Source organism: Arvicanthis niloticus, chromosome 24 (genome assembly GCF_011762505.2).
Source record: "Arvicanthis niloticus isolate mArvNil1 chromosome 24, mArvNil1.pat.X, whole genome shotgun sequence".
NCBI classification, from domain to species: Eukaryota; Metazoa; Chordata; class Mammalia; order Rodentia; family Muridae; genus Arvicanthis; species Arvicanthis niloticus.
In genome coordinates this window covers 7,932,460-7,947,826 of record NC_133432.1, presented here as the reverse complement: position 1 = coordinate 7,947,826, position 15,367 = coordinate 7,932,460, and the positions used below count along the sequence as shown (strand labels likewise).

Genomic DNA, 15,367 nt, shown 5'->3' with positions numbered 1-15,367 from the left:
GCAAGTCCCCTTGATACTCTTTTTAAACCATGTTTTGGTTGCTACTTGGAAACCCAGCCTCCTGAAAGCAGCGCGCGCTGAGCTGGCTTTGCCTTGAGCACCCAAACCTCACTCGTGAGGAAGCTGTCATGCCTACCTTCTTATGTACCAAGGAGGAGCTGGAGTTGACTGTGCCTTCATCCTCCTGCATCATGACGAGCTCAGGGCTGCTCTCGTCCATGACCTCCTGCATGCTGTTCACGCTGCTGCTCCGGCTGCCTGTGCTCACTGACACGCTGGGGATGGAGTGGATGCTACCCAGACTGTCCATCTCTCGGTTCAGGTTGCTTCCTTGCTCACTGTCCTGTAAAAGAAAAACAGGCACTGGGGTTACAAAACGAAATACCCGGGGATCAAGTGCTGACCAACTGACAGGACCACTGAGTACTCAATTCTTCAGTCACAAACAGCTTTTCTGTTGGTATACAAGGATCAAGTGTGTGTGTGTTAGTGTGTGTGTCTATATGCATAGTAAACATAGGTCATAGGTCAATCCTGGGTGTTGTTCCTAAAGAGCTAGCCACCTTGTTTTGAGACAGTGTCTCTCACTGGCTAGAAGTCACCAAATAGGTGAGGCTGGCTGGCCACTGAACTCCAGGGATCCTCCTGTCTCTGCTTCACCATAGCTAGGATTACAAGCAGGCACCATGACTTCTGTCTTTTTATTTATTTGTTTTAATGAGCTCTGGGGATGGAACCTAGGTCCTTGTGCTTGCACAGCCTGGGGCTTAGCAACTCCTCACAGGTCTCTCTCCTGGAGAATCTCTGGGGGACATTACCACCATCAGGAATCTCAGTCACTTCCAACCTCCCCCAGGGCCACTCTGGATATGCTACCATCCCTGGGCTTCCCCCGCCACACACAACCACAATGCTATGGGGTGTTCCCAGTAACTGTCATGAATCCAGGCTTGGGAGGGATCATTAAGAATACCAGGGTCCTCCAGAGAGACACCGCTGTCCACCAAACTGGTGGTCTCAACAGTAACTGCAGTTGTCACCCGAAACTGGAGTGGAGTGGCTTTTTTTTAGAGGGGACAAGCAGTATGCTCTCCTGCAGATTATCAGTGAGTAACTTCCTATGAATTAAATTCTGCCTCTCTTAAACAGTTCTGTCACACTTACATCTGCGACTGATCTCATTAAGAAATCTGTTAAGTAATACTGGTGTGCGTTGCTACTGGCCCAAAGACCAACAGTGGGGTATGGTGAGGCTGTGATCAGATCAGCTACCCCTCCTAGAGCATCTTCCCCACCAGATTACATTACTGAGTCAACGTAGTTATATGTAAACCCCATTTTCAAACCCTATTATACATAAAAGAACTTAGCAAGTTGGGAATACAAGCAATCATTGAGTATACGAAATGGTAGACAATACATTACTTTTTCTTTTCTTTCTTTTTTTTTAAAGACAGGGTCTCAGTGTGTTGCTAGGGCTGCCCTAGAACTTGCTCCGAAGACCAGGCCGGCCTTGAATGCATAGAGATTATCCTGCTTCAGCCTCCTGAATGCTGGCATTAAAGACGTTTGTTTCCACACCCACTATCAACAACTCTATTTTAATAATCCATTTTCTCAATCAAAGGGAAATCAACTGTCTATACCGATCAAGAGATTTTTTTTAAATTTGTCTAACTCCTTTTTTAAATTTTTATTATTGATAAAATACTTTTGTATCATTGAAATTGAAAAATAACATTATACTCTCTCTTCTTCACTATTTAGTTCTTTTTCTAAGATTTATCTTGTATGTGTGTATTTGTGCATGTGTGGATATGTATGTGCATGTGTGTCTATGTGGATATGTGGATGTGTGTGTGTGTCTATGGATGTGTGCATGCCACAGTACATGTGCCCTGGTGGGCTTGTGGGGGTCAGAGGACAACTTGCAGAAGTTGCTTCTCTCCCTCTACCATGTGGGGGAGGCCTAGCTCAGGCTGGCTACCTTTACTGGCTGAGCCATCTGGCTGACCCTCATCCAATTCCTTAGCTGAGTGAGAGACCAAGAAGCCACCTTTCCTTTGAAAACTGTCCTGTGTATCCTGTGTTGAGAAAAGCAGACTTTGATTCCACAGGCCCCACACTGGAGCAACCTCAGTCTTACTCTTTCTCCCTGCCTCTTTGCTTGTTTGAGACAGGGTCTCATTCCGTGGGTCAGGCTGGCCCCAAGTTCACGAGGCAGGAGTGCCTCAGTCTTAAAATGTTGAGGTTGACACACTTCTGAGCCACACAGGTTCAACTATTCAGTCCCTCAAACCTCACTACTCTCTCTTTCAGTGACAGCCCCACTCCCATTCCCAGGGGCATTGCCCTTTTACTCAAAGGGACAGGCTCCTGGGATGTCTCCCATCCCAGCTAGCATACACTCTGCTGCCAGGATCAGCCTCCTGAAGCAGGGCACTTGGTGAGTCTAAAACCCACCAAGCCCTGGTGGGGAGGGGCGCAGCCTCAGCCCTAGCTGCTGACAGTGAGGGCTGCTGGGGAGGAGCTGAGTTTTCTTTAGGATGTGGTCCCTGGTAGGCTGACAAGCACAGTAGCTGGTCTCACGCTCACATATACGTGGCAGCAGTATTGGACCTGGGTTAGAAGGCAGCTGGGCGGGTGGTCCTGGGGAAGCTGGAGGGGAGATGGGGCTACACGTGACGGAAAGGCTTGATGTGCTCACGTGGGAAAACTGTGCTATGGCCATTCCTAAGTGTCCACAGTCCCAGCCTCGCCAGAGCCCTGGTTTCACCCCAGTCCTGGGGTACTTTCCCCTCCCGCCTCAAGTGTGGTTGTTCCTGCATCCCCAGCGAGCTTCTCTCAGGGGAGGGAATGACAACCACGTCCTCATCCTCCAGAAGGTTTTCCCAGTGCCAAGTCTGGAAGTGTCTCCCACAGAAGCTGAAACCGAGGGGACCTACTTCTTCTTCTTCTTGTGACTCGTTCAAGGGTCCGTTCCGAGTCTCCTGGAAGAGGATCTTCTTCATTTTCCTGTACTGCAGGTTGTCCAGCTCTCGGACAGCATCTTTTGTCCTCTGTATGAGGTCAATGAGGACCCTCGGTGGCCGCTCCCTCCGAATGAAGTCGTGCTGAACAACAGGGGGGGAAAACAGGCGGTGAGCAGGGTTATCTTTAGGAGCAACGTATGCGTGTAAGTGGGCGGGGAGGAGCGAGCATGGGCAGGGACCTTAGAAAGAAATGTGATCTGGAGGCTGGTGTCCCTCACGGAAGCCCCCCACTTATAGATGCTTCTACCTTCTGTGTCTTTGCAGACTCCAGAGCAGCAGTTCTCACCCTTCCTAACAATGCCACCCTTAAATACAGTTCCTCCTCCTGCTGTGGTGACCCCAACCATAACTGTAATTTTGCTACTTTTATGAATCGTGTTGTCAATGTCTGATACAGAAGATAGCTGATAAGTGACCCAGAGGGTCAGGACCCATGGTTGAGAGCCCCTGCTCTCGGGTCTCCCACAGGAATTCTTGCTGTGTCTGTTTTTGTTTGTTTGTTTTTTAAAGATTTATTTATTTATTTATTGTGAGTACACTGTCGCTGTCTTCAGACACACCAGAAGAGGGCATCGGATCCCATTACAGATGGTTGTGAGCCACCATGTGGTTGCTGGGAATTGATCTCAGGACCTCTGGAAGAGCAGCCAGTGCTCTAACCACTGAGCCCCAGTCTGTTTTTGTTTTGCTAAGCTAAGCAGTACACAATTTTAATCCCAGCACTTGGGAGACTGAGGCAAAAGGATCTCTGTCTCTATGGGTTTCAGGCCAGCCTGGGATACATCATGAGACCTTGTAATAAAAATTTCCTTTTTAATTATAAATATTTATGATATACAATGTGATGCTCTGGTACAGATGGCGAAGTAATTACTACAGAGAGGGCAGTTACCACACCATCATCTCTTACTCCTGTGTATGAAGCAAAGGGGTAAAAACCACTGCCTTCAAAATTTTCAAGACACCTACAGTCTTCAGCCCAGACTTTAGGTCTCAACAGTCAGTTTATTGCATGAGTAAAATACTGGGCCTGTACCTCAACCTCCCCCAATTCTTTTTTTACATGTTTACTTGTATGTGTGCACAGATGTGTGTGGAGGTCAGAGGACAACCCGCTGGAGTCAGTCTACCCCTTCTGCCATGTGGGCCCTGGATATTAAACTTGGATCTTCAGGTTTGGTGGCAAGCCCCTTTACCTACTGAGCCATCCTGTCAGTCCCAAATCTCATTCCCATCCCTGAAACCACCTTTCTACTTTTTTTTCTTCTGTATCTTTGATTTCTTTATTAAAAAATGTGTGTAAGTTCTACATGTATGCAATGTTGTTCAGAGCCATTCTTTGTGTGTTTGGATTATCTCACTTGTATAATGCCTTCCAGATCCATCCATGTTGTCACATACCATAGGGTCTCTCCCTCTTCTGCCCTCCCTCTCCTTTAATTGAGACAGGGTCTCATGTGGCCCAGGCTGGTTTTGAACTTACTATGTAGCCCTCTGATGCCTCTACCTCCACAACCCAAGTGCTGGGCTTACAGGTACATAGCATAGTGCCTGGCTAGGAACTCCTACTCCAGGCTGAACACTATTCTGCTGTGTGCCTGTATATCACAGTTTCATTGTCTCTCATTCCACCAAGGGGCATGTGGGTGCTTCCACACCTTGCCTGCTATGGGTAATGCTGTAGTAATCGTGGAATGCAGACATCTTTACAAGATAACAAACTCACTTTCTTTTAGATATGAACCCAAAGTTTGGAATGCTGGATCAGACACAGCTCTGTCTAGGGTTTTGTGGTTCTCCTGGGAAGCAGCATACTGATTTTAACAATTCTTGAGTACTCCTTCTGCTCTGCATTGACACTGTCTCCTGAGATTTACTTCATTATAAATATAATAAAAATTACTAGAACTTGGGGCTAGAGAGATGTTAGTGGCTGGGAGCACTGGCTGCTGTTGGAGAGGACCTGGGTTTGGTCCCCAGCACCTACAATGGCTCACCACTGCCTGTTAACTCCAGTTCCAGGGAATCTAATGCCCTCTTTTGGCCTCTGTAGGTACTGCATGCATATAGTATACATAATATACATGCAGACACCTACTCATACTTGTAAAATAAAATAAAATTACATCATTTCCCCCTTTCCCTGTCCTTCTTCCAACTTCCCATGTACCCAGCCCCTGCCCCAACCCCCACTCCTAGAGAACCTTCAGTAATGATAGACTGTCACTTCCAAAGCCAAGCTGGGATGAAACCATGCCTGGCCCATTTGCATTGTCTTCCCCTTCCTCTCACTGGCTTTGGGAAAACAGACTTGTGCAAATTTTGTGTTATTTCTCTCAGATGCACAATGAAGAATACTGTATGAGCTCACTCACTGGTCTTACGGTTTAGACTGAAAATACAGCAGCTGCTCAGTCTACCAGAGGCCAGGGTTCCTGCGAGGCTGCCTCTCACTAAAGGGTAAAGCACCAGGGTCTGTGAGGAGCAGCAAGCACCACATCGGTATCTCTGCTGCCCTCAGAACTTTGGATTGTGCATGATACCTCTGTCCTCAACATTCCAGATGTAGCACTATGTGATGATGTGGCCCTCACCTGAATCTATCTTCTGAAACCTGGAAGTACTGGTTCTTCCTGCTTCCCCTCCGATCAGTGCACAGCACATCCGGAAGGATGCTGGCCCTGGTCCTACAGCTGCCACACCTAAGCTCTGCTCCTACTCTTTGCCTGCAAGTCCACACCTCCAGAGCCCTGTAAGTGGATAATCTGTTGACCAGGGGTGGTTCGTGCTTGGAATCCTGGTACTTGGGAGGCAGAGGCAGGAAGATCTCTGAATTTAAGGCTAACGTGGTCTACAAAGTGAGTCCCTGGCCAGGCAAGGCTACATAGTAAGACCCTGTCTCAAACAATAATAAAACAATAACTTTATTGTTTTTTTAAATGTTTAAAGATTCAAATATAGAAAAGCACTTAGAAGGAAATAAAGATGTGGTTTCCAAATAATTTAAGCATAATCTATAAAAATGAATATTTAACTGAACTTAACAGAATTAGAAGTAAAATAATTGCTTAATTTTAGCTATTTCTTTTTGTCACTAACAAAGCTACCTGTTCCTAAACTCCTGTTTAAAATTAAGGAGAAATATGGATTTGAAAGAAATCAAGGATAGGAACTGGGGTGGGGGCAGTGGCTGGGTACATGGGAAGTTGGAAGAAGGACAGGGAAAGGGGAAATGATGTAATTATATTTTAATTTCAAAAATTAAAAAAAAATAGAAATAACCTGCATACAGATGTGGTGTAGTAAATACATAAATAAACTGAATTAAAGAGAGGGCTGGCAAAATGGCTCAACGGGTGAAGGGGCTTGCTGCCAAAACTGATGACCTGAGTCTGACCCCTGGGACTCACATGGTGGAAGGAGAACTGACTACAAGTAACATGTGTGCTGGGGAATCACGTGTGCACACTCATGTGCACATACACATGCACAAGCACTCTCTCAAAATATATAGGTGTAATAAAACACTTTAAAAATAAGTAAAAACATCCTAAAAGCCTTAAGACAACAGAGTTTCCTTTATCAGAAAACTCGATTTTTATCTGAAAACCAGGATAATTGACCGACTTCCCAGACTCAGTCTCCCAGTTGCCTTCATTCTTTTTGTTTTGCTGAGTGTTTATGATACGACATTGTGGTTGTGATTAAAAAAAAAAAAACATTTCAATATTTTACTTTAGTTCTGTACTTAAACTATTCAATGTAAAAGTGACATTTTAGTTTCAGGAAGAAATATGAGAAAAAGAAGAGTTAGTAAAGAATATTTAGGAATAAGTAGTCAGACAGCTGGGGAAAAAGTGGGAATCCTATCTCTCGCCTTTTCAAAATTCATGCAAGACTCTGTGCAGCATAGAGAATGCCAATGGACTCTAGCAGTGCTTCCAGCTCCACCTGAACATTAGGATGGATGGATATGGATACACACACACACACACACACACACACACACAGTTATATATATTTTTCTGTCTCTAAGTAGACTGTGTGCTTTGGTGGGAATTTCACTGTTTTGGTGGGGTGGTCATTTTTACAATAGCAGTTCTACTAATCCATGAACATGGTATGTCCTCCTGTTCTCTAGTGTCTTTTTAATATTTATTCAGAGACTTGAAGTTTCCTTCCTTCCTTCCTTCCTTCCTTCCTTCCTTCCTTCCTTCCTTCCTTCCATGAGTATGGGAATGAGCCGTAGACAGCCGTGGGTGCTAGTGACTGGACCCTAGTGCTGTGGAGGAGCAGCCAGTGCTCTTAACTGCTGAGCCGTCTCCAGCCCCGAGATCTGAAGTTTTCATTGTAGAGGCCTTTCACAACCTTGGTTAGGTTTATTCAGAAATATTTTTGCTGTTAAGATAAATGGAAGTGTGCCCATGATCTCTTTGTTGTTGGTAGATAGAATGGCCCAGGGATTTCTAATGTTAATTTAAAGACTAATAAACTTCTTGTAACAGGCACAAGACACCTTTTTGAAATGGTTGGTCGGGGTAGTCTAAGTGACGACCAAAACAATGCAGATTATATGTGCATCCCTGGAGGATCCCCAGGGTTAAGGGTGGACTCCTGTTGCTGAAGAATCTCATACTTACGACACAGGACTCAGATGATTTAAGCTGGATCTGACCTGAGAGATTCCTTCCTGTGTCTAGCTTCTACAGTTCCAGAAATGACTCTGTAAGCTGCTACGGGAGGAAAGCCATTAAACAGTCTGACCCAACTGCAACGCCTTGAGTCATGACCATTGCCAGCTTGGCAAGATATTACACCTTTACGGTGTGGTAGGCGGCACTCACACGTTGATGGCAGTCACCAGCACCTTGCTAGACCAGCATGATTCCCTACTTCATCCTGATGCCATCCTTAGCAGCACAGGTAAACGCACCCGACATCCCTCATCAAAGTTTTTCACAGAAAATGAGATCATCATAGAAAACTACAACTGGACACAATGCAGGGATCAATAGACATGGGCATCGAAGACCCAACACACACACATCTACATCACCATTCCTACACCTGCTGTTCAGGGAGCACCACGGTTGCACCTGCTGCTCAGGGAGCACCACGGAAGAGAGGCAGAAAGGCTGTAGGAGCCAGGATCCCAGAAGTCTGTTTCGAGACATTCTCTCCTGGGAATGCCAGGGGATGTTCACAGACAAGACCAGGACTACGGCACTATTGATGGATGCTAGCGTGGAAGAGGGAAGATCTTGTGAGGGTCCCAGCCCTGGACAAAGGTCTACAGGCAACCGATGACTGCTGGGAGGAGGGAGAGCGAGCCTCTCCTAGGGATGAGGCCAGTGTTAGCATCCAATGCAGGATGCCCAGCCTTCAAACTACACACTACCAACAAAAATGGCTCAGCAGGCTGTACTTTATATATTTGTGCATACACATACACATATACATATATACACATATACACATACACGCACACATATATGTATGCGGTGAGAATTCTGGATTCTTCAAAAACCACAGAAATATTATAAGAATCTGTTATCATTTTAATCCCTGGTCTGGGGATACAGGGCTGCTTCATAGCAGCTGACTATGATTTGCCCCGTGCTCTAGCAGAGGCGTGGTTTTGCCAGCTGCAAATAGGTTCTGCGATTGTGTGAAGTTTGGAATTCTGGGAACTTTTCAGAGGGTGTATAAATGCTAGGGCCCTGAGAAGTAGGGTCAGTGCTTGTTGGTTGTTCAGGGGGTTGGTTGTGGTTTGTTAATAGTTATGCTCAAAGAAGAAACTAGAAGAAAGAAATTAGATTCGGGGATCTCTCCCTCCCTCTGCCCCTTCTTTCTCTACTATCTAGGGATAGGGCGTGAATCTGGAGGGACATAATCAGTGGGAAAAGAACCCAGAAAGTAGCAGAGGCCAGCTGCACATGTGTGTAACAATCAAAAAGAGGCTGTGAACTTGTGGTTGGGGGACATCAAAGGGGTTTGAGGAAGGAACCTGGGAGAAGCTTGTGAGAGGAAAGGGACTGGTGAAAGAGATGTAATTATTTTTATTTTAATTAAAACGTTTTTAATTTCAGAAAGAACGCTAAAGTAAAAGTAAGAAAGATGTTTGCAAGATTCATTATAGATTAGTGCGAAAGAGGCCAAAAGTAGCAGACAAAGAGGAAAGACCACAAGAGGCCGGGAAACAGAAATGGGCTGGCCGCTTAGGGAAGAGACTCGTCTAAGTGACAAGAAATGAAACCTAAACTATAGCCAGAGGTGTTGCTCTGTGTGTGTGTGTGCATGCATGATTGTGTGTGTGTGTATAGAGCTCCACTGGGTTGGTGTGTGTGTGCATGTGTGTGTGCACATGTGTGTGAGCGCGTGCAAGTATGATTGTGTGTGTGTACAGCTCCACTGGGTTGCTGTGGGTGGGTGTGCGTGTGCGTGTGTTGGGGGGGTGTACAGCTCCATTGTGTTGCTGTGGGTGTGTGTGCATGTGTGTGTATATAGCTCCATTGGCAAAGCACTGGCTTTACAGGGATGAGGCCCTAGCTTCGACCTCCAGGACTGACTCAGGTCTCCAAACTAAATGAAGACAACCCAAAACTGAAAAAAATTCTATCAAATAAAAAAATCCAGAATAGAAAGACAACTGAAGCAGTGCAATTCCGACTGCTCGCACTTGGCCAGAGGGGCTGTAAACAGGACAACCTGGTGGTATCACTCCAACCTAAGACCCATTTCCCTTTCGTGAGTTCTGTCTCTTAGGACACTGACAATCACTGTGGGGGCAGGCTGTAAGGAGGTGAGGGGCTGGGAGTAAGTACACAGCTGGCCACTTTCCCAGCATGCACCAGTTCCTGGGTTCAATCCTCATTGTGTAGCTGTTCCCTCCTAGATTAAAGCCTCCCAAGCATGTTAAGATGTGGGGTGTCTGAGGAAAGGTAGAACAGCATGTTCTAAGCAGAGGTAAAACACTGAATCCTAAAAGGAAGCCAACAACTCAGAGGTTTCAGGAAGTCCCGAAACTGAGCAGCCTCACTGGCCTTTCCCTCCCTGCCATGTACAGACGTTGAGGCTGCTGAGGGTCACTCTCCGAGCAGCTGGGGGACCTGGAAAGGACACTCTCCAGCCTGCCGAGCTGCCTGCAGGCTGTACAGTGGGCTCCAGGTGTCCAGCTTTGTGATCTGTCACCTGCCCTGTGGCGGGCTTTGGTGATGTAGCTGATTGAGTCATTTCTACTCCTGTAACTCCTCACGCATATGCCTGTAAGCATCCACAGTAAGACTCATGGTTCACCAAGTCGGGCTTGGGTCTGTCTGTCCTCAGATCCTATCTGCAGGGATAGCCAGCTAGGTGGTGTCGTGTCACACAAAAATCCTCAGTACTGGAAAAACACGATTTTATGTGTCAACATATGTGTGCGATGTGTACATGCACATATGTATGTAAGTGTACATGCCTGTGAGCACACCTGTGGAGTTTGGTAGGGGATGTTGGCTATCTTGCTCCACCATTCCCTGTCAGATCCTTTTGCGACAGGGTCTCTCACAGAACATGGACATAAGGCTTGTGGCCAGCAAGCTTCCATGTCCTCCCTGTCTCTGAGGTTATAGGTTCATGTAGCTCTGCCCTGCTTACCGTGCCAGTACCAGGATCTGAACTCAGGTCCTCGTGAGTGCTCTGACCACTGGGCTATCACAGAGCCAAATATAAATGGTGTCTTTATTTTATATGTATGAACAGTTACAATTTGTTTTGTTTGTGTGGGTATTTTGCCTGCATGTATGTTTGTCTGTGTACCATATTGTGTGCAGTGCCTGCAGAGGCCAGAAGAGGGCGCCGGAGTCCCTGGACCTGGAGTTACAGACAGTTGCAAGCTGTCTTACGGGTGCTGAGAACTGAATGGGGCCTCTGCAAGAGCAGCCCGTGCTCTGCAGTGCCAAGCTGTCTCTCAGCCCCACAGCTGCCACCTGTGAAGAATATGGTTCTTCTGAATCTTTCTTATAAACAAACCAACGGACAAAACTGTTCACTAAAGCATCCATTCTGAGAATGAAATGAACACCAGGACTGAATGAATAGACACACACAGAAGAGGACAGAGAGCTGGCAGTGTCTCCAGCAGGAAGGTTTCCCATCCACCACTAGAATGTGACACACCACAGGGTCATCACTAACACCAACATACAGCGAAGGCTCAGCACCGCGAGGCTCAGCACCGCGAGGCTCAAGTCACACCAGTGTGTGTTCATTAAAAGACAGCCAGAGAGCAAAGTAGGAAAAAACCACTAAAGAACTGAAACCTTCTGGTGTTGTTGAGATAGGTTCTCACACAGCCAAGACTGGCCTTGAACCACCAGTGCCTTTACTTGCAGAGCCCGGCGAGATGCTGGCATACTCCTGTAACCCCAGCACTGGGAGAGTGGAGGCAGGGGATCATCCATTCAGGATTGGCCTGGGCACATGGTGATTGCATACAGGGATGTGACACTTTGTTAACTCATTTGTATGACCCGAGTGCCTGTTTTTAGATTGTCACTCTGCTTAGATTTGACACCAACCTAACTGAGATTTGCAGAGTCAGCACTGGCGCCACTGGCCAGTCATCCTGGGAGCTCACTCAAGTTCAGTTAGAAACCCCTGGGACTGTATATCAGGGAGGAGAAACTGACTGTTCTAAGGTGGGGCAGGAGGGTGGCAAGGAAAAATCTATGCACAGCTGGGTCGGGGGAGAAGAGGATGGATGTGGGTCCTGACAACCTTCCAGTTTTTATGCCTGTTTCCTTCTTTGCATGAGCAAGTGTGTCACAGTGCTCAGCCGTGGAGAAACTGACTATCTGCCCCCATGGCCAGACCCATGCCCCTCCTCAGATGGAAACTGGAAAAATTACCCGTAACAGTTCCACCGCGGCTGGTCTTTCCTGAGGTATTTTGTGCAAGCAGTAATCAACGAATCTCCTGAAGGAGTCTGTCCTGTGAGAGCAAACACAGCAAGGAGAGCAGTGAGTGGCTGTGGGACCCGTGGCATGCAAAGGCAAAGTGCACGGGAGAGAAGACTTTGCAACTAGGAAGATTGTATGTGTGTGCATGTGCATGCTGTGTGTCTGTCTATGTGTGTATATGTGTGTGCATGTATGCACGCGTGTGTGTACACATGAGTGTACATATGGTATAGAGACATCAACATCAAGTGTCTCTCCTAATTATTGTCCACCTTTTTTTGAGATGTTTTCTCTGTTTAACAGCCCTGACTGTTCTGGAACTAGACCAGGCTGGCCTCAAACTTAACAGAGATCATCCAGCCTCTGCCTCCCAAGTGCTAGGATTAAAGGCGTGTACCACCACTGCCTGGCAATCTTATTGTTTTGAGGCAGGGTCTCAATTTGGCTAGACTGGCTGGTCAGTGGGCTCTAGAGATCCTCTCTCTGTCTCCCACACTGGGACCAGCTTTTGTGCTGGTTCTGGAGACTTAACCCCCATTCCTGTGCATGCTTGGCAAGCACGCTGCCGACCAGAGCAGTTTCCCAGCCAGGAGTTCTTTCCTTCTGTTAGACATTTTCAAATATCAGCAGACCTGGACCATGTTCAAGCTATGACACTGAAAATTAATTTTTTTGGATAATAGGGTGGACACAGTATCAAGCTAGTCAACACGGATGTACATGCAAGTAAGGCTAGGTCAAATCACAAAACAGATTAGAAATTAAAAATAGTATACTTATGTATAATAGTTTAATATTCATTTTTCCCCTCTGAGATAATAATTTTCCTAATGTCCAGTCTGCAGTCTTCATTAACATTTTGTTGACTCCACCAATACCCACGACCTCCAACAGGGCGTGAAATAAAAGTACCCAGGGCTGAGAGCCTGGAAATAGGTTTTCTGACAATAAGTACTTCCTCTCTTGGGAAGCTCATTTCTGTCCACTCTTGTTAGACAGCTCACTCTCTGTAACTCTTGGGCCCAAATCGTTACAAACATGCCATGGTTTTCAGCCAAGAACAACACGTCTTTTGAGTAGATAGTAAATGATCTGTCCCAGCCCGTTCTGAAAGACACAGAGACAAACTATGACATCAGCCAGGGCACCTCACAGATGCTGGGAACCAAAAATAAAGCCAGGCATGAGTGGTGCCTCCCACCACTTGGGAGGCAGAGGCAGGTGGCTCTCTGGGAACAGTCTGGTCTGCATAGTGAGTTCTAGGACACCTATAGCTGCCTAGTGAGACCCTGTTTAAAATAACAAACAAACAAACAAATAAACAACCCCCCCCAAATCAGCAAACTACCACCACCACCAAAAACCTAAAGATGAGATAGGAACCAAGGGCTGAGGTATAAGAGGGAGGCAACAGAGTGCATGCACCCAGCATGTTCCCAGTGAAGCTTTAGTTAAAGTGTGTATGTGTGCGCGTGCGTGTGTGTGTGCACACGTGCATGCATGTGTATATACAAAGGTACACTGTTTGTGAGGCACCTGTTCTTAGGATTGTCGTGCTGGAAGAAAGCACTGGCGTTCTAGGGCAGACCTTTAACATGTAGCTGCATGAGAATGGCAGACACCCGCAGCGAGGTTCTTGGCCATGTCTTACCATTCCCTGGACTGCAGCGTGGGGGAGTCATTCTGAGCAATGTGGTAGAGGGCACTCATGGCGTTCATGTTGAAGAGGGGAGGCTTCCGCTCGGCTGAAAGAGGAGGGAAACACGGTGAGCCTTTCCTGAAATGACTCAGGTAGGTAGGGAAGTCAGGACTGTCCACGACACACCATCTGCTCACTGTACTCTGAGGGTCAGCTCACAGGAGCTGTGTGCTGGCTGGTGGTCACTCACTGTCCACTGGAAGGTTCCCAAAGGACCCCGTTTCAAAGTAACGGGAGAAAATTTCCTTATTTTTTAATAGGTTCTGCAAAGATTGGTGTTGGGCTGTTTTCCAGTGACAAGGTGTGAATATCTGTGTGTGTATTTTAATTAAAAAATACATATTCATTAAATAAAATCAGAAAGCAAAGAAAAATAGAACAAAACTATATTATTATGGAATAGAAGGGCTGGAGAGATGGCTCAGCGGAGGAACACTGACTACTCTTGCAGAGGACCTGGGTTCAGTTTTCAGCACCTACGTGATGCCTCCAACCGTTAATTCCAGCTCATGGGACCTGACGCCCTTTGCTGCACGTGGCATGTACATGGTGCAGTAAAAATGTGGGGGAAACCACTTATACACACAAAATAAATAAATCTCTTAAAATAAGGGCTGGGAGTGGTGGTAAATGCCATTAATTCCAGCACTGAGAAGGCAGAGGCAGGTGGATCTCTGAGTTCAAGGCCAGCCTGGTCTACATAGTTAGTTCCAGGACAGCCAGGCTATACAGAGAAACCCTGTCCCGAAGACAAAGAAAAAAAGAAAGAAAAAAGGAGAGGAAGAAAGAAAACATATCACTGTGTAGTGAAACAGATGTTTCGTTTGTCTTTTCGTCCATCCATCCATCCATCCATCCATCCATCCATCCATCCACTGATTCATTCATTGATTCATTTATTCATTCCTTTGTTTGTTGAGACAGGGTATTACTTAGCCAGGAGGCAGGTGTATCTCGGTTTTAAATAGTGAGTTCCAGCATAGCCAGGGACATATAGTGAGGCATTGTCTCCAAAATAAATAGACAAATAGAACTTTTTAAAAAGAAAGTGATGATTTGGAGTGGTTTTTGTTTGTTTGTTTCGAGATAGGGTTTCTCTGTTCTAGCCCTGGCTGTCCTGGAACTCACTCTGTATACCAGGCTGGCCTCGAACTCAGAAATCCACCTGCCTCTGCCTCCCAAGAGCTGGGACTTAAGGCACGCACCACCACTGTCTGGCTTCGGTTTTTCTACGTAGCCCTGACACTCATGCTGTAGACCAGGCTGGCTTCGAACTCTGAGATCTGCCTGCCTCTGCCTCCCAAGTGCTTGGAATGGTTCCTTAGACTTTTGAAAGGTATTTAACTCCTTCATGGTCTCCTAATGCACTTTGATTACAGTCCCCTGGGAGTGTTTGCTGAACTATGTCTGTAGCTGCCTCTGGGATGGCCTTTTAGTGTCGTGCAAGGATTTCTTCCCTCCCTCTCCTATCCCACTTCTCTCCCCTTCTTCTCTCCAGGGTCTCTGACACAGTCCTAGCTGGTTGGCCTCCCCAATAGCTGGGATCACACATGTGTACCAATCACCATGTATTACTGTTTACATGCATCAAGTGGAAACTGGTTGAAACTGCTCAAAACTGGTAGATGGTGTGTGAGCTGTTTGTAGTGAGAGCCGTGTAGACAAAGGTTTCAAGCAGAAGAGAAAGTTGCGGT

At 46.5% G+C, this 15,367-nt stretch overlaps 1 protein-coding gene across 1 annotated transcript in view; it reads right to left on the bottom strand.

The window, feature by feature from the left end:
• Positions 1–15,367, bottom strand: part of Taok3 (TAO kinase 3) — a 155,332-nt gene that overhangs the window by 45,631 nt on the left and 94,334 nt on the right. Inside the window, exons 11-14 of the mRNA XM_076922572.1 lie at positions 13,626–13,719; positions 11,924–12,005; positions 2,946–3,113; positions 137–343 (exon numbers count right to left, since the gene is read on the bottom strand). Coding sequence (XP_076778687.1) covers positions 137–343; positions 2,946–3,113; positions 11,924–12,005; positions 13,626–13,719 — 551 coding nt within the window. The remainder of the gene's footprint in view (positions 1–136; positions 344–2,945; positions 3,114–11,923; positions 12,006–13,625; positions 13,720–15,367) is intronic.